The 20,071-nt window shown below is 45.9% G+C and overlaps 1 protein-coding gene across 1 annotated transcript in view; it reads right to left on the reverse strand.

Moving 5' to 3' along the window:
- The window catches only part of MED16 (mediator complex subunit 16), a 258,180-nt gene that overhangs the window by 70,286 nt on the left and 167,823 nt on the right, over nt 1–20,071 (reverse strand). Inside the window, exons 13-14 of the mRNA XM_068359399.1 lie at nt 12,539–12,726; nt 172–373 (exon numbers count right to left, since the gene is read on the reverse strand). Of these exons, the coding sequence (XP_068215500.1) occupies nt 172–373; nt 12,539–12,726 (390 nt within the window). The remainder of the gene's footprint in view (nt 1–171; nt 374–12,538; nt 12,727–20,071) is intronic.

The raw sequence follows: 20,071 nt of genomic DNA on the forward strand, positions 1-20,071 counted from the left end.
CTTAAAAATTATATTCCGATTTAGAACTACCATTTCATAATTTTACACCAAATTCAGGACATTATTAAAACGTCAATGATTATGTAAGATTGAAAAAATTATATGTAACGTCTTAAGATTAGTAGAAAATGCTACTAGACCCACTTGTTATCTTAATCTTTTTTAACTTACCAATCAAACTAGAATCTGGTTCTGCAGGGAGAATTTGTGCAATCCGGGTTAGAAGTTTGTAGATCTGTGCCCAAACATCAACAGATTGAGTCTTGTGAAACAATTGAGGTTGAACCAGTTTATTCTGACGATTCCATAGACGGGCAACAAATAACAATTCTCGAAGGCTCTGGACGATCTTGGGATCTCTAGCTAACTCAAACTGTAAAGAGGAATGTCAATATACTTATATTAATTTCAATTATGTCACACTAAAGTTGCATAAACAATAAGTATCCCCTTGACATTACAAATAGAAGTTTGACCAAACATATAAAAAAATATCACCACACTGGGCTGGCCAGAGGAATTTGAATTTAAACCTTTTATATTCAGGTGGGAAATTATAACTGTTTGGACATGTAATAATGGATGAAACTTCAAATACTTTTACAGATATGTACAGTTCAGTTATTAATTTCTTTCTGATACAGAATAAAATTAGGGAATTTCCATCAGTTTGATTTATTGATAGTATAGTACATTACTCATATCATCTACATGAAGTTACAAAACGTGCTTTCTTTTTATTATGAAAAAGTACCCAAATGACAAATATTCATGACTCGTGACCGTCATAACCAGAGGACCTCCTATAAATATGTTGGAACTGATGGTGATCTTCCTAACATTATAAGAGACTGTTCAAGAAGGAACTCCTGTATAAAGATTTTCATAGACAACTAAGTAGCTGTTGCATGCCTCAAAAGGAGGGATCCTGCTTGAGAATTCTTCCCATTATCAAGTTCCTTCAGGAGATAAATGTGTTTTCTCTCTTTTTTAAAGTATATAATACATACACTGTACAGTATGTTTGTATGTATGTATGTACAGTATGTTATGTAAGGTATGTATAATCTGACTTACGAAGCATCGTATGAAGGGATCTCGGTTGTAACTACAAGAGCTCCTGTATGTGAAATACTGCAAACTGAGAGAATCATTTCTCTAACAATAAGGTCGCCTCTCAATGACCTTTCCAAATCCAACCTGTATAAAGGATCATGGAAATCGAGGGAGGGACCAATTAGACAGACTTGGAAAAAAAAAACTTCATGTCATCTAAGGCTTAAGAATTCCTTGCAATGACAGGGCAACAAAGCTAGGTCTCAAAATCCCATCCGTGCCATTCTTCTCCACACCCAATTGAGATCTTTCAACCTGGTCTTTTACAATGGGTTGACTATTGAGGCAAACCAAAGGAGGCCAAAAATCTTCTCTAGTTGCTGGCTGGTGGGGAAGCAGTTTGAAAGAAAGAATCTGACCTTGCTTAAAATTTTTTTGCTGAGATGCTTTTGTTAGGCTGTGTGGCTTCACCATATCTAACTGAAGACCTAGCCACTGAAATATCCATCTTGGAATTGGTTTTGATTTGTGTATTTTAGGCATAATTCTTTGTCTCTGCCCAAATCCCCCATTCATTTAACTCAGCTATGATCTGAACTCCCGGCAAAGCCTAGGAGTTTGACCACTGCCTTGCTAGTTTTGTAAACACTCTTGGGGTGATATCGTGGCCAAATAGCATTACTCTAAACTTGTACACCATCTCTCTTAAGCCAAAACCCATGGCAAGGTCAGAAGTAGTGAACACCAGACACATGCCATTAAGTATCTTTTAAAACTATAGTACAGGTCCAAGACCTTCGGCAAAGTAATTGGCACACCTGCAGGATAGTCATAATTTTTAAAGCATCACCCTTTCATGTTTGTTGAGATGAGTGAGGTTGAGGATCAATATACCCTCTGGGGAGTCTTTCTTCAGTATACTGAATACTCTGCCTCAGGATTTTAAAAACTTGCACTTTCTATGCATCCAACTTTTAACATTTTGCTTACAATGTAGTTAAATTCTAAGATGCTGGTCTGGTGAAAGCTGTGGTATGGAGGAGATTTTTATATCCACAACCAACTGATACTCCAATAAAACTATTTTCTCCACCCACCAAGAAAAGTTCCAACGTTCAGAACGAAGGAGACGACCACCAACTCAAAGTCCCTCATTGCTATGATCCTCTTTTTCATGTGATTTACCAACCCCTACATTTCCCTTGGAATGACTCCAATGGCTTCTCTATATTCAATGTTTGATTGGTCATGAGATTGGGTTTCACTTTGGGGGAAATAGCTTTGTTATCCCTTTTCCTCACGAAGAAACTTAGGAAGAAGTCAAGGTTTGGGATGGAAAAAGGGACTGATCTCTGCAGTTTGCTTTTGAGCCTACTGCTGATTCTTTTAGGTTGCAGCTTTCCTCCATTCTCTAAAAGTGAAGTGGCCATTGCCTCCACTTGGCTTTGGCTTGTTCACCTAGGGCTTAGGGGCAGAAGAATTTGCATAGAGGATAACTGTACAGAAATTCCTCTACCTCTACTTTCTAAAGATAAAATGCTGCCAACACCTCGAACTTTGTTCTAACAAAGCCTTTTAAATGGTTATACACGGTAGCCTTACTACTGCAGAGGTTGCTTTCTGGAATCCCCTATAGCTCCCTCTTCCAAAAAGCCACAACAGAGTAATCTAAATAAGGTCTGTTGGGCACTGAATTCTGCAGTCCTAAGATGAACTTGGAATAAAAGAAAAGGATCACCCAATTGCTTAGCACCTACCTGAGCATCCCACTTTGTAGGAAGAAAGACTTCACAAAACTTAGTTCTGTGTATCTCTCAAACTCTAGTGTATGTACTCATAAAAAGGGGAGACACTCTTAGGGTGAGGTAAAATCTCCTCCAGCAGCACATCTCTTATTGGCTCAAATGATAATTTCACCATTTTGAACAAAATGGGATGTTTTCACCAGGCACTTTCCTTATGACCACAGAAGCATTCAACAAACTGTGGTCTGAAAAAAAAAACCCCAGCATCTGAAACTACCTCTGCTGCTGTATTCAAAGCAAAGTTATACAGAATCAGAACAACTTTCTAAAGTATCAGCTGGGGTCATGCCTTACAAGAAGGATCTTTGAATGGAATTCCATCTTGATTCTGGAAATGCCAAAAGTTTCTCAAATTTGATGTCATTGAATGGAAAGTTCATATACTTATAGTGATAGTGTATGTCAAAAAATATTTGATAGCAGGCAAAAGTGGCATCCATTACAGGATTACCAAAGATTTCTACTAACTCCCCTTCCTCTACATCCATAAAAGCTGCCTCTACTGCTCCCACACCCCAATACCAAACTTTTAATAGTGGGAATCTAAGGAAGAGCTCCAACCAGACACTTCCTATGAAACTGGTAACTTGAAGGCCCAGCCATAGACGAATTCCCAGAAACAGAAGGAAGCGGCCCCTCTGGAGACTTCCTAGGAAGCTGGTAACACGAAAGGTCCCCCCGCCACAGCCGAGTCTACAAGAATGGAAGGAAGAGTTCACCCTGGATCTTTCCTTGAAAGTTGGTAACCCGAAGACCCAAACACAGCCGAATCCAAAGGACCAGAAGGTAGAGCCCCCACTGGAGCCTTCATAGGAAGTTGGTAATCCGAAGACCCAGCCACAGCTGAATCACCAGGCTGGAGTAGAAAAGCAGAAAGTGGGCCAAAACTACTAGGAAGGGCAGAACCTTCAGTGGGATGACCATAGAGAGTGCAGACAGAAGCCTCGCCTATCTTGGCTATATCCGAGACATCCATGGGAGACGCAAGCGTACTAAATTCAGCCGGACCAGTAACCTGCTTAGCAGAACCTTGGGTTGGATCTGACCTAGAAAGCATTGTAGCTAACCAGGAAATCCAGAGGGATACTTCTTTGCAAAGACCAAAACCTCTTCTAAAGAACCCCACAATAAAGCTGTCTCCACTGTAGAGTTTGTCATCCTCTGTATGAAAAACTATTATCTAGAAAGAGGCCTGGTCCACCATGACCCCATTTCCAAAACGCATACCTACTACACCTGAAATTGAAGGGCAGATGAAATCCCTGAGGTCCCAGCTGGGTAAATACTCAGCGGACCCAACTTCTCAGAAAATCCTTTCACTGACAGTGAAAGGAAAAAAAAAAAAAAAGACATATATTTCTAAGGTCTTCTACAAGTGGATCCTGACTTCAGACAGAATGGACCCATTAAGAGCAATTAAAATAATGCCATGGTTGGCAGGTTATCATATCCATCCCATACACATCTGATTTGGTTTTCATTTATCTGTAAACAAAAATTTTCAATTGAAAACATCAATTATTCCTATATCACTTAAGTGTGGGGAAGTTTTTTCCCTCCCTTACCAAGGCCACATACAGTACTAAGAAAAGCTAGGTTCATACAGTGACTAAACCCTACTTTTCACTATTGTAGATATTGTAGTTGGCCTTCAGTGAAATTGGCAAGAGCTTACTTTTATTCCCCAACTACACTGCAAAGCCAATAGACATGGCAAAGATAACACAGTTATGTAAGGAACTTAATATATCCTATAGGAAGTACAGTCAGGCCTCATTCTTCACGATAGTTAGGTTACAGACTCAGGCACAAAAAGCGAATTTTCGCGAAGAAATACTACACTACGGTGGGCTAACTCCTAACCTAAAAAGTCACTGCCCTTTGCCCTGAGCACGTGCCAGAGCTGATGATTAACAAGTAAATACTGACTAATATTGTTTTAATTTGGTTTCTACAACAGTTTATGATCATATGTACAGTGTACAGTACATTTGCACACATGTACACTATGTACTGGACACAGTAAAGTTACAGTACAGTATTGTGCTAAGGTAAAGTTTACCATCCCTTTACTGTTCAGTAAAACAAAAGTTGTTCTTATCTAGTAATACTGTACTGTACTGTAACCTAATATTCACTGGTACCATAGTGCACATTACTGTAATATATGTACAGTAATATTACTACAGTACAGCTTAATTGTACTTACTGTAAGTGTTTGTTGTGTTTTCGTTCAGACTCATAGCCTACACCGCTAATCTTAAAGCATAACGTAAGCTCTTATGTGTTGTCTCTAGCACAGTATGTTATCTATACTTTCTTAAACAGAAATACAGCTTATTTTATAAACTAAAATGTTATTTTCATTAGTAAAATAAATTTTTGAATATACTTACCCGATGATCATGTAGCTGTCAACTCTGTTGCCCGACAGAAATCTACGGTCGGGATACGCCAGCGATCGCTATACAGGTGGGGGTGTACACAACAGCGCCATCTGTGGTCAGGTACTCCAGTACTTCTTGTCAACACCACCTCAATTTTTTCATCGGTCCACTGGTTCTCTATGGGGAGGAAGGGTGGGTCAATTAAATCATGATCATCGGGTAAGTATATTCAAAAATTTATTTTACTAATGAAAATAACATTTTTCAATATTAATCTTACCCGATGATCATGTAGCTGATTCACACCCAGGGTGGTGGGTGGAGACCAGCATACATGTTAACAAAGAAGCTAAGTATCCCGTATTTCATTTTATTAGTTATTCAAAAATAACATAAAATAAATAAGTACCTGGTAAGGAAGACGACTTGAACCATTACTCTGCCTTTATTAAGTACGTCTTCCTTACTGAGCGTAGCGGTCCTCTTAGGATGCTGAACGACTCTTAGGTGCTGAAGTATAAAGGGCTGCAACCCATACTAAAGGACCTCATCACAACCTTTAACCTCGGTGCTTCTCAAGAAAGAATTGACCACCCGCCAAATCAACAAGGATGTGGAAGGCTTCTTAGCCGACCGTACAACCCATAAAAAGTATTCAAGAGAAAGGTTAAAAAGGTTATGGGATTATGGGAATGTAGTGGCTGAGCCCCCGCCTACTACTGCATTCGTTGCTACGAATGGTCCCAGGGTGTAGCAGTTCTCGTAAAGAGACTGGACATCTTTGAGATAGAATGATGCGAACACTGACTTGCTTCTCCAATAGGTTGCATCCATAACACTCTGCAGAGAACGGTTCTGTTTGAAGGCCACTGAAGTAGCCACAGCTCTCACTTCATGTGTCCTTACCTTCAGCAAAGCAAGGTCTTCTTCCTTCAGATGAGAATGTGCTTCCCTAATCAGAAGCCTGATTTAGTAAGAAACTGAGTTCTTAGACCTTGGAAGAGAAGGCTTCTTGATAGCACACCATAAGGCTTCTGATTGTCCTCGTAAAGGTTATGACCTTTTTAGATAGTACCTAAGAGCTCTAACTGGGCAAAGTACTCTCTCCAGTTCGTTCCCCACCAAGTTGGACAGGCTTGGGATCTCGAACGACTTAGGCCAAGGACGAGAAGGAAGCTCGTTTTAGCAAAAAACCGAGCTGCAAGGAACATGTAGCCGTTTCAGATGTGAAAACTATGTTCCTGCTGAAGGCGTGGATCTCACTTACTCTTTTAGCTGTTGCCAAGCACACGAGGAAAAGAGTTTTTAATGTGAGGTCCTTAAAAGAGGGTGATTGGAGAGGTTCAAATCTTGATGACATAAGGAACCTTAGGACCACGTCTAGATTCCAGCCTGGAGTGGACAACCGACGTTCCTTTGAGGTCTCAAAAGACCTAAGGAGGTCCTGTAGATCTTTGTTGGTGGAAAGATCTAAGCCTCTGTGGCGGAAAACCGCTGCCAACATACTTCTGTAACCCTTGATCGTAGGAGCTGAAAGGGATCTTACGTTCCTTAGATGTAACAGGAAGTCAGCAATCTGGGTTACAGTGGTACTGGTTGAGGAAACTGGATTGGCCTTGCACCAGCTTCGGAAGACTTCCCCTTAGACTGATAGACTCTGAGAGTGGATGTCCTCCTTGCACTGGCAATCGCTCTGGCTGCCTCCTTCGAAAAGCCCCTAGCTCTTGAGAGTCTTTCGATAGTATGAAGGCAGTCAGACGAAGAGCGTGGAGGATTGGGTGTACCTTCTTTACGTGAGGTTGACGTAGAAGGTCCACTCCTAGAGGAAGAGTCCTGGGAATGTCGACCAGCCATTGCAGTACCTCTATGAACCATTCTCTCGCGGGCCAGAGGGGAGCAACCAACGTCAGCCGTGTCCCTTTGCGAGAGGCGAACTTCTGAAGTACCCTGTTGACAATCTTGAACGGCGGGAATGCATACAGGTCGAGATGGGACCAATCCAGCAAAAAAGCATCCACGTGAACTGCTGCTGGGTCTGGAATCGGAGAACAATACAACGGGAGCCTCTAGGTTATCGAGGTAGCGAACAGATCTATGGTTGGCTGACCCCACAGGGCCCAAAGTCTGCTGCAAACATTCTTGTGAAGGGTCCACTCTGTGGGGATGACCTGACCCTTCCGGCTGAGGCGATCTGCCATGACATTCATATCGCCCTGAATGAACCTCGTTACCAGCGTGAGCTTTCGATCTTTTGACCAGATGAGGAGGTCCCTTGCGATCTAGAACAACTTCCACGAATGAGTCCCTCCCTGCTTGGAGATGTAAGCCAAGGCTGTGGTGTTGTCAGAGTCCACCTCCACCACCTTGTTAAGCTGGAGGGACTTGAAGTTTATCAAGGCCAGATGAACCGCCAACAGCTCCTTGCAATTGATGTGAAGTGTCCTTTGCTCCTGATTCCATGTTCCCGAGCATTCTTGTCCGTCCAAAGTCGCACCCCAGCCCGTGTCTGATGCGTCCGAGAAGAGACGGCGGTCGGGTTTCTGAACAGCCAAAGGTAGACCTTCCTTGAGAAGAAAGCTGTTCTTTCACCACGTTAGAGTAGACCTCCTCTCTTCGGAAACAGGAACTGAGACCGTCTCTAGCGTCATGTCCTTTATCCAGTGAGCAGCTAGATGATACTGAAGGGGGCGGAGGTGGAGTCTCCCTAACTCGATGAACAGGGCCAGCGATGAAAGTGTCCCTGTTAGACTCATCCACTACCTGACTGAGCATCGGTTCCTTCTCAGCATGCTCTGGATGCATTCTAGGGCTTGGTAGATTCTTGGGGCCGACGGAAAAGCCCGAAAAGCTCGACTCTGAAGCTCCATACCCAGGTAGACAAAGGTCTGGGATGGGACGAGCTGGGACTCCTCTAAATTGACCAGGAGGCCCAGTTCCTTGGTCAGATCCATAGTCCATCTGAGAATCTCCAGACAGCGACGACTTGTGGGAGCTCTTAAAAGCCAGTCGTCTGACGGAGCCGGACACAAGATCATGGTACTGCTGCACAGTCTGTGAACTGTCAACCATGGGGAAGCGAGGAAGTACAGCGACAACCCGAAACTGTCTAGACTGTCTGGGTAGTACAGACAACTCCTTATCGGGTTGCTGAGGTTGCCGCACTGCGTCACAACAAGTCCCCTCTGCTGGTTGTTGAACGTCTTCCCAGTGACACACTGACTCCGTAAACAAAAAATCCTCTAACAAGGACTAAGCTTGGACTGCATGTCTTGCAACAATGCTCAAGGTCTATGGGAGCAGGTGTGGCAACAGACGGGGTTAGCGACTGAAGCGGAACCATTACCCTCCCTGGAAGCATGTTATGCTTAAATAAAAGTCCATAGGAGGCTAAGCAGCTTAAGGCTCCTCTCCAAATGACAGAGTCCTCAAGGGAAAATCAGAAGGAGGGAGAATAGCACTTTCTCATCTACAGGAACCATATCCGAGAAAAGCTAAGTTCTCTCAGTGAGGGTTTCACTGGTGCAAAAGCAGCAGACCAGAAGGCAACGTTATGAAACTGCTTGACAGTCTTGTGAGTTGGCAACAACCAAAGATGTGTGACTGAGGAGCATGCGGAGAGGTATGCAGAGCATGCTGTAAGGAATGCAGAGCATGTTGTAAGGTATGCAGAGCATGCTGTATGCAGAGCATAGTATGCAAAGCATGCTGTAAGGTATGCAGAGCATGCTGTAAGGAATGCAGAGCATGCTGTATGCAGAGCATGCTGTAAGGTATGCAGAGCATGCTGTAAGGTATGCAGAGCATGCTGTAAGGTATGCAGAGCATGCTGTAAGGTATGCAGAGCATGCTGTATGTAGAGCATGCTGTAAGGTATGCAGAGCATGTTGCATGGCATGCGGCTTATGCTGCATGGGATGAGGCTCATGCTGCATGGGATGAGGCTCATGCTGCATGGTATGAGGCTCATGCTGCATGGGATGAGGCTCATGCTGCAAGGGATGAGGCTCAGGCCGCATGGGTTGAGGAGGATGCCGCATAGTATGAGGCTCCTGCCTCATGGGTTGAGGAGGTTGCCGCATAGCATGAGGCTCCTGCCTCATGGGTTGAGGAGGATGCCGCATAGCATGAGGCTCCTGCCTCATGGGTTGAGGAGGATGTCGCATAGCATGAGGCTCCTCATAGCATGAGGCTTCTGCCTCATGGGTTGAGGAGGATGCCGCATAGCATGAGGCTCCTCATAGCATGAGGCTCCTGCCTCATGGGTTGAGGAGGATGTCGCATAGCATGAGGCTCCTCATAGCATGAGGCTCCTGCCTCATGGGTTGAGGAGGATGCCGCATAGCATGAGGCTCCTCATAGCATGAGGCTCCTGCCTCATGGGTTGAGGAGGATGCCGCATAGCATGAGGCTCCTGCCTCATGGGTAGAGGAGGTTGCCGCATAGCATGAGGCTCCTGCCTCATGGGTTGAGGAGGATGCCGCATAGCATGAGGCTCCTGCTTCATGGGTTGAGGAGGTTGCCTCATAGTGCTGGAACCCGGCAACTCCCGATGCGGCAACTCACGCATGAAAGCAGGAGGCGCAGCAAGAACATGCGTCTGGCAGGGTGGACTGCGCATCGGAGGTGGAGCTCTCACAGGTGGAGGGTGGGAGCAGGCAGCCGCAGTATCTGCTGAGCGCACAACCTCGGCGGGTTGTAGGTTAACAGGCTGCATTGTCAACCTTCCAGCATGATACTCCTGTATGAAGGAGCAAGCTGAGACTGTATAGTCTGCAGCATGGACCACTAGGGTCTATGAAAGACAACAACAAACGGAGCTACTGTCCGTTGAGACTGAGGGTCTAAAACAGCTGGTGCGGCAACAGACGGAGTTACTGCCTGTTGCGGTACCACCTTGCCTCTCTGGGAGGTGTGCAGTTGTCGTACTGCAGCAAGTCCGAACTGACCCAGTGGCAGTGGCTACACCTAGGAGTTGGACTTGCGCGGAAGGGACCGACTTGCACTTAAAAGCTGCAAGATTTGGTCCATGGTTTCTGCGAGAAACCTCTTCCGCAGACGAGGAATAAATGGGCTCTCTCGTCTTTGTGTGGGTGGGGTGATCACGTCGGCTACGTGAGTGGATACACCCGAAACCACGGAGGGAAACGTCTGTTCGTCGATCAAGGCCTGATGAACCCATAAGTCCTTCGACATTACTTCTCCCCTGGGCTTGGGAGCTTGTAAGAGGTCCCAGACTAGGCGAACAACTGGCACGAATAGACGAACCCTCGAACGCAACACTGTAACACTTTGCGCTTATCACTTTATCACTTTTGATTTTCTGTTTGCACTTATTTCACTGAACTCGAAACTTTAAGTGGTTTGTACCTGAAAAACGCAATTCTATCCTTCATTAAAAGTTAGTAATTGCGAAAACAGTATTACAATGTAACAGAAAAACATAATGAAAGATAAAGAATTCAGTGGCTGGAAAAGAGACTAAACACTAGATCAAATAAACTACGTTTAAAATCTCTCACCGCATAAAGCCTGGGAACAAGAATAAAACTCTAGAAACGTTTACCTTCTTCCCCTAAAGAGACTAGGGAGAAGAGCAAAAACGATAACAACGTTACCCGCTTGAACGAAACGTTTATCCTCCTCTCTCTCCCTCCGTCTCTATCTCTCTCTCTCTTGACTTAGAACCTGAGAGATGAGCCCAATTATATATATCGTTAAAACATATTATTGTTAAAGGAAAAAAACTGAAAGATTTCCCAAATAAAAAGTTCCTTTATTAGAATTAAAACCATTTAAGCTAAGAAAGAATGAACAAAACGCTAGAATCGGTTTACTCTTACTGCAACGTGAAACCGTGAATACTCTCTCTCTATCGTAACGATAGAGCGCAAGTTGAACGTTCTGAACGTCAACAACTGCGGAGACAAAACAAAACGTTAGTTCAACTTTGAAAACAGTACGAGGCTATCAAAGAAATTCTTTCAAAAACATTAAAATTAAAATAGCATAAAATCTTAACAGGTAAAAAAAACGATATGACGGGCTCAACTATAACTTTGTTAAGCAAAATTAAGAAAGAGAGTCTATACTCTCTTCGACACCAACACTTCCGTCTAAGGGAAGGGTCGGCCATTTAAAAGTGAAAGAGAGTTCATACTCTCTTCGTCACCAAAATTAAATCAAATTAATTCCAAAAACTTGCTAAGCTAATGTTAAAGCTTCCTGAATAGCGAAGGCTAAACTCTAGAGCAAATACATCACCAAATCGTGAACAATAACTCCAGAATCAACAGCGTATCCAAGTAGGTCTAGCCGGTGGCACGACAGAGGAAAAATTGAGGTGGTGTTGACAAGAAGTACTGGAGTACCTGACCACAGATGGCGCTGTTGTGTACACCCCCACCTGTATAGCGATCGCTGGCGTATCCCGACCGTAGATTTCTGTCGGGCAACAGAGTTGACAGCTACATGATCATCGGGTAAGATTAATATTGAAAAAACTTAAATATCTTGATAATAATTGTTTCTTTCAAATAAATACACAAAAACTGTGCATTTGACACACTCACACGCACACACACACACTTACCCACTTACTCACCCATAATAAATAATTTCCTAAGCTTTATAATCAAGCACCACAGTATCTATGTCCTATTGGATTCCCTATTCTAATCTTTCAGAGAAAGTCCTTGGAGACCACACAGCACATTAACTCCAAAGAGTAAATTAACATAATAGTGTACATAGAATACAACTCCATAAGTGGCATACAATAATACCCTAAACCATGCATTGTTCAACACTAAAACAAAGGCTGCTTCTTGCCAAAGTCACAACCTCATGACAATGATAAAGACCCTACACCAAATTAGCATAGAGATCCAGATTTTCCTGGTAACAGAACACTCAGAAGGAGACAGGATGCAATGGCTTCATTAAAGTGGTGATGTCAGTAAAACACTAGGTTTATTTATTGTCATAATGATCTACCTAGTCAGGTGAAGTTAGGCCCAGACTTGGCTTTATTTGATGGAATACAATTTGAATTTCTTTTATGTCTTTCTGGCTAGTTTGAAGTCCAGCAATTTCAAGGTGATTTATTCTCAACTTTACTGCTTAGACAAAACCGTGATATACCTGTTTATAGGATAATATAATGCATAAAAAATATGAATATCATGAATTAGTAAACATTTAAACTAATATTCTATTCCTATATGCTCAAAAAGATCATGGTTCACTCCATAGGTAATGGCTTATTTCATATCCCCTATCTACTGTACTTACCTTAGAGTTCTGTGCTAACATGAAGAGAATAAACAATGCCAGATCAACTGAGAACTGAATCAAGGGCTGGAGGTTTTGAAGCATCCCAGGATCAATTTGACAGTCTTTGATATTGATTGAAGTCAGTATATTATCTAGAGACTTGTCAATATCTAGAATATCCAGTGAAGGGCGGCTTTCTAAGTAAGCTGAAAAATTATGAAATTTTGATTACTACTTAAATTCAAAAACAATTTAGTATAAATTTTACTTGTGATACACACAGATATATTATAAAAAATTAGGATGCATAGTGTAAGTTTACGAATGTATCATGGTAGCCAAGCCTAAAATGTTTTGCATTAATTTTTATTAGGCTATCAGCAGTTATTTTTTGAATACCAATTGCTGAATTATTTATCCTAATATAACCTACTATATAGTAAATAAATTTGTAGCAACAATTAATTCCCCTAGAGTATAATACATGGAAAATATCATAAATAGCCTAGGGTAATTCAGGTACACACAAATTTTTGTTAAGGTAATTTACATGTTTACACAACAATAGTGTAAATTAATTTACCTAATAGTTTGTATAGGATATGTTAATGAGTACTTAATAGCCTAGCATGAATAAACTGAGGTTATAGTGTCTAGTAAACATAGCGTGGATGGGATATCTATACAAGATAAATAGGTCTACAGCATATTTAAAACAGGTGAAAAATCTCAAATATATAAGATCTATGTAAAGCCAGTAAGGAAGATGTAAAGCTGACTTTGGAAGAAGTATAAAAACAGCTTAGAGGAAATAGAGGGCAGTGGCAGTGGTAGTGTGTGACAAAAGAACACCAAATAAATTGAAAATACAGATCTATTGTATTACAATTAAATAAATGATGGAAAATGGCAATAAGGAGGAATATAAAACGAAGCAAACAAAACAATAGGTTGAGGTGGATTTTGGAAATATGCAAGTGTGTTAGGCTGACCCATGAAGTAATTAGAAGAACCAGGTAGGAAAGATTACAGACATGATTCTTCTCTCTGGTTATGGTTAATTTTCCCTTTGCCAACACACACTGAATAGTCTGGCCTATTCTTTACAGATTCTCCTCTGTCTTTGTACACCTGACAACACAGATTACCAAACAATTCTTCTACACTCAAGGAGTTACTGCACTGTAATTGTTCATGGACTACTTTCGTCTTGGTAAGGGTAGAAGAGACACTTTAGCTATAGTAAGCAGCTCTTCTAGGAGAAGGACACTACAAAATCAAACCATTGTTCTCTAGTCTTGGGTAGTGCCATAGCCTCTATACCATGGTCTTCCACTGTCTTGGGTTAGAGTTCTCTTGCTTGAGGGTACACGAGCTCACTATTCTATGTTATTTCTCTTCCTCTTGTCTTGTTAAAGTTTTCATAGTTTATAAAGGAGATATTTATTCTATGTTGTTACTCATAAAATATTTTTTTTTTCTTTTTTCCTTTCCTCACTGTTGAAGCCTCTGGCTTATAGCATCCTGCTTTTCCAACTAGGGTTGTAGCTTAGCAAATAATAATAATAATAATAATACGACAGTCAATACTGAGATTGCACTGGCATGTGGTAAAAATTGGGGAAGGAGTGAAGCCGACTCATGTCAAACCTCTTGGTGGTGGAATGTCAAGAGGGAGGCAAAAGGATCAGATGGCATGGTAAAGAGAGGGGTCTCGTGTAAGATGTTACCGATAAACTGTATTGTACAATATCTTAATTCAAAGGATGAAGATGAACCTAAAATAATAAAATGACAGATTCGAAGATATTTTGTATTTTTCCTAACCATACAAACCTTAGCTATTTACATTGGGTTTACCTTTTAGCACAGCTGAAATGGCGAGCCATTAGAATTTAACGAGGGTGTATTACCCCCGCGCTAGTTAGCGGGGGGGTAGGGAAGTGGTAGCTAGCTAGCTACCCCTCCCCCCCTCACACACAGGTGAATGCTCACTATCACTTAGAGGTAGGACTTGTCTTGGGGGACAGGGCTGGCGGGCAAATATGTGTAAATAGCGAAGGTTTGTATGGTTAGGAAAAATGCAAATTATCTTCGAATTTGTCATTTGTTCCGTAACCAAAAAACAAACCACGCTATTTACATTGGGTGACTTACCCCTTAGGGATTGTGGAAAGTGCCCAGCCATACTGGATTTGGCTTTACCCGGGGACTCAGAATCCGAGTGAGTCGCACTCGAGAAAAGGAGTCCCTGCACCTCACAAGTTCCTTGCTCCGCAAGGAACCGTGTGGCCTACATAAGCTTGTGTGTGAAGGAAGAAGTGTGACCCCTCCTAGGCAGTTGACCTGGAGTTCCAGAAGGAACTCTGGGTTAGGACGTTCCCAATACCACCTCGTCAGGGTATGGGGGACGCGACAGTATTGACTCAATACTCGGAACACAAGGAAGCATGGTTTACCTGCAGAGGTTCGAGGTCAGCTATGCAGAGACCAGGATGCTGCTTCCCCGTAGAGGGGATGATGAAGAAAGAAATAAGGGCCAGACATACTTCTTTCGTTCATGCAGACTAAAACCTGATAACAATGCCCTCAACCTTCTGCTACCTGTCCAAAAAGGAGCCTGAGGTTAGACCAGCTGTTGTGTAGCCACCACAGAGAGATAGAAAACGTATCGAAACTCCTGTGGGTCACGCCCTGCAGGAAGCGGGCTGCGAAGGTCTTCAGACGCTTCCAGACTCCAGCTTGTAGCACCTGCGTCACCGAGTAGTATTACTCGAAGGCGAGGGACGTTGCGATGTATCCAACATCGTGCTGTAGGGCGACGTGACGGGGGAGGGTCTGGAGACAGGTCGAGATGAATGTCCTTGAGTCCGAGCTGAAGAGGTATACTGGTGACTCTCCCCCGTGTCCTCCTTGTGCTCCCAAATCGGCTGCAACTGAGGACAACTGAGTCTAGCCAACAACTCAGGAGCGAACCTGAATGTTGCCTTCCCCTCTTCCTTAGAAAGGGCGGAGTCGTACGAGACCAAGAAGATTGCTTACACACTGGCCGCGGCCAGAGTGAGCAGGAGACCCAAGACGGAATACAATCCGAGGCCTGTCGTAAAGGGTCTTGAGAAGATCTCTTAAGGGACTAAAAAGTCCGAGCCATGCTCCAAGTTGGAGGTCTCACTCCGACTAGGGCAGGAACGATCGTAGCTTCGCATGAGTGAGGAAAGATCCAGCGGGCAGGAAAAAGTTATTCCTTTAAGCCTGAAGGCCAGGGAAAGGCTGAGTGACAGGCTTCATTGCCGAGAGCGGAAAGGAGTTTCCTCCCGCCGAAAGGCAATAAGACCGATATTGCTGGAGAAGAGGCCTCAAGGGAAGAGGTATATCTCCCACGGCACCAACCACCGAAGACTCTTCACTTCGCCTGGAAGACCCCTGCGGATGACTATCGCAGATGACGTGACCTCCGTCCCGCAACTGTAGCGGGTTGTCTCTTCTTGAGGAGGAGGCGTAGTGTCTCCAGGCATGAAGCCGAAGCGACGCCCCGGTTCGTGAAAGATATTGCAGTGTGGTTGTTTGAGTAGTCTGTGCCCCCCCCCCCCCCCCCCTTTCTTTGACGAGTCCGAGAACAGCATCAAGAATGTGGGGAAAGGACGAGAATATCCACTCCCATCAAGAGGTTCCATAGGTCAACACCCATTGCAGGTCTAATAGTTCCGCTGGTCCCATAGGGGCCAGGAAGTCCGGTTAATCATTGCCTGAAACCACCGGAACTTGGACCGCCCCACATGGAACTTATCCTGAGGCGACCGTTCGGAACTATAGACGGGTCAATGAGGAAAGGAGAACTAGGAAACGTTCCAAGGTAGGGCTGAAAGCTCTGCTTAACTGAGAACAGGTACTGCCACTCTCCTCAGCCTTGCCACAGTCAAACTGAAGGGAAGGTTCGGAGGAGGTGGCAACAGAATCTGGCGTCCCCAGGTAGTCACCCATCCAAGTACCGACCAGAACCAACGTTGCTTAACCTCGCTGGACGGACGAGAAGTGGGGTTTCCAACGTGGTAAGGCCGTTGACTCAATATCATGGCCAGATACTCCGGATGTTGAGGCCGAAGAAGAGAAGGCTCCTAGCAAAATACCATGAACCCACACTCATGGTAAGCATCCGGAAGCTTGTCCCGGCGCTGAAGAAGGTCAAACCCGAGCCTACCGGAGTTGACCAGACCTCCAAAAAGCGAAGGAGGCGGAAGCCTGCACCTGAGCGGCCATGAGGAAAGCAGGGAGAGTTCTCTGGGGAAAAAAACCTGCGATGCCACGGCGGGATCGCCACACTGCATCATAAGCAGGAATACCTGCAGTCTAGGCTGAATTCCACGAGCTCCCTGGAAGATGGATGGAATGGAAACTGAAAGTACCCGTCCTTCCGATCCAGGGTTTAAGGAGTCCTGTCGCCTCGTTACCAGTCTGATCGATTCTGCTGCTCTACGCTGGACGAAGTTTGTTCGACAAACTTGATCAGGGCTGAGAGGTCGACTACGGAACTCCCGTCTCAGATACTTCCTTACAAGAAAGGATCGACTGAAGAAGCCGGGGGTGAAGCCGTCGATGATCCTATGGAGGACCTTCTCCTAAGGTATGGATCATTCTGCCCAAATGGGCAACTCTTGCCGACCCTATGGCATAGAGGTTCAGAGACACTGAATTCGCTGACAGAGACGGCAGGCGCGATATCCTTGGCTGATCACAGAGATCGTGCGGGAATGGGCATCGGGAAGCTGTCATCCGGATGAGTAACCTTAAGCATCCTCCCAGCGTGAAACCTGCAAGGGGGGGGGGTGCCAATCCTAGAGTTCGTGAACTCTGCCGCTCCCTTTAGGACTATGCCCCCCCCCCCCGGGGGAGCCTCCCGTGCCATCTGTTTCTGACAGGAGGAAACTGCAATTGGACACCTTGTCTCAGTTGTCGTAGCCGATAACTTAGGCCGACGTGGTTGAAAGAAAAAGGCGCTGGAACCCTGCAGAGTCTGGAAAAAAGAGCCTTGGAGGAGTGAAAACGGAAGTCGACTTCCTCCGCACAGCCGCTGTCTAAGTCTCTGTCCTTGGGCACAAACAAACTCTTCTCAAGGATGGAAGGGTGTCTGAGGTTGTCGACATCCACGGATGAGACACCCGAAAGGAAGCCCTCGGTCAGCGCGTCCAGATGGTCCAACATCGAGCTTGCCCGCAAGTTAGATACTTAACGACGAAACGCCAAGGTGCCTGAGCCCGAGAGGAGGAAAGTACCCATGACCTTCCTGTAGCTTCCTTGAACCAAACCTCGGGTCGTAACCGAGGAGGGAAAGGACCTGGTAAGCCCCCTACACGAGGTGGAGAAGAGGAAGGGGTAAGCAGTCACCCCTTGGCCGATGGAGAAATCTCGAATGGAAAGCCCCCCGCCAAAAATCCTTCCAGGGAATGACGGGGAAGGGCTAACCCAGGTTCTGGAAAGAGGAGTGTTGCTCAGACCTCCCTGAAGATTCTTCCTATTCTTGCAAGTGCCATGCTCTGCGTTTACGGGGTGAGGCCGTGTTCTGGATATACGCTCCAGAAGAACTCGCCAGGCTGGCCATGCTGCGAAAACTCAAATGGGAATCGTGGTCGCAATTGCCCTTGAGCTCGCGCGATGGTAAATCAATGATTTGCGCGTGGGCGAACGTGGAAGCGCCCATGCGCGGTCACGCAGGAACGCAAACGAAGGTGAGCGAAGGAGCGCAGAAGGAGGGCGAGCGTGGAAGGAGGGGCGAGAGCTGGTGGTCGGCGAGTGATAACCCATAGGCGAGCAATGGATACTGCAAGAATTAAGCCGACGTTCGTGCGACGGAACCCCGTCGGTTCGCGCGACGGAACCCCGTCGGTTCGCGCGACGGAACCCCGTCGGTTCGCGCGACGGAACCCCGTCGGTTCGCGCGACGGAACACCGTCGGTTCGCGCGACGGAACACCGTCGGTTCGCGCGACGGAACACCGTCGGTTCGCGCGTCGGAACACCGTCCGTCCGCGCGACGGAATACCGTTGGTTCGCGCGCGGGCGAACATTGGAGAGCATGTGCGCGGGCGCGCATGAGCGTAGACGTGCAGGCACGCGGGCGTGCGGTCGCGCAGGAACGTGGGCGTGTGGCCGCGCAGGCACGTGGGCGAGCACAGGCGGTCGGGAGACCGATGGCGCGTCGGCAAGCGATGGCGCGTTGACGAGCGATGGTGCGTTCTGGCGGGGCGATAGCCCGCAGGAGAGTGACGGAGCTTTGGCAAGCGATGGCGCGTCGGCAAGTGACGGCGCGTTGGCGAGCGGTGGTGCGTTAACAAAACGCTATCGAGCAGATGAAGAATCGCGCGGGTGCATAGGCGATTGCCAACGTGAGAGAGACTAGTGATGGTTAGCGCGCATCGCGCTAACAGAAGGCGCTCAGGTGCATCAGGAAGGTGAGCGCTGAAGCCAGCTGTTAATTAGGCGATCCTAGACGGTCAGAAACCCGTTGGCGCCCATTGGTGCGCGGCAAAGAAGGGCGCGCAGATGTGCGCTGGCGATTGAAGAAAGCTGGCGCACAAAAGGACAGAAGAAAAGGGGAGCGCTGGCGAGCAGGAGAAAGATCTATGGCAAGTCTCAGCTACCGGAGATCGTGGTCCACATGAGGCGAGCGCTAGATCGCTACTGATGGTGGTCAGGGGAACTGACATGGGTGGCAGATCGATGGCGATCGTTGACGAGTAGGAGATCGCTGGCGAGCAGGTGAACGTTGACGCGTCTAAGGTTGCTGGCGAGCTGATGATCGCTGACGAGCAGAAGGCAACGCGTGGAAGCCTGCGCATAGAAGAAGAGTCCTTGACCCAGACCTGAACGGAAGTTCTAGATCGCGAGGGCGAACGTGGGCGCACAGGGCGCGTAACAAGAACCAACAGGAACAGCAGAGATGATCATCATGAGAGCGCTGACGAACAGGAGAGCGCTGACGAACAGGAGAGCGTTGGCGAACAGGAGAGCGCTAGCGATCAGGAAGCGCTGATGAGCAGAAGAGCGCCTGTGCACTAACACTGAGCAGGAGCAGGCCGGAAGACCGTTGCCTGTCCGCCGGGAGACTGATGTCCGTCGGAAGACCGTTGTCCGTCGGGAAGACCGTTGTCTGTCGGGAAGACCGTTGCCCGTCGGAAGACGAGGTCAGACTGCTGTCCATCTGCACCAGGGCGGATGAAGGAGTTGTAGGCTGCAAACGTAGATTCAAAAAGGCGCCTCTTTGCACCCTTATAGGGAGATGAGAGGCCCTTACGACGAGGCGGACGGTGAGCCTTACGGCGAAGGAGGCCAACAGCAACAGCAGCAGAAGAATCCTCCGAAGAGGAGTCTCTATGAGTGTACTCTCTCGCGAACGAAAGAGAAACACTTCGTAGAAGAGACTGGTCAGCCAGTGACCTAAAAGGAGCAATCCTCCGAAGAGGGGCTCCTGCAGTTGCCCAGCCCCTTGAGTGAAACTGCAGGTGTGACCGCTCAGCACCAAGAGCATAGTCGCACGAAAAAAAGGCAAGAGAAGAAC

The sequence above is a fragment of the Palaemon carinicauda genome, chromosome 2 (assembly GCF_036898095.1).
Source record: "Palaemon carinicauda isolate YSFRI2023 chromosome 2, ASM3689809v2, whole genome shotgun sequence".
NCBI lineage: Eukaryota > Metazoa > Arthropoda > Malacostraca > Decapoda > Palaemonidae > Palaemon > Palaemon carinicauda.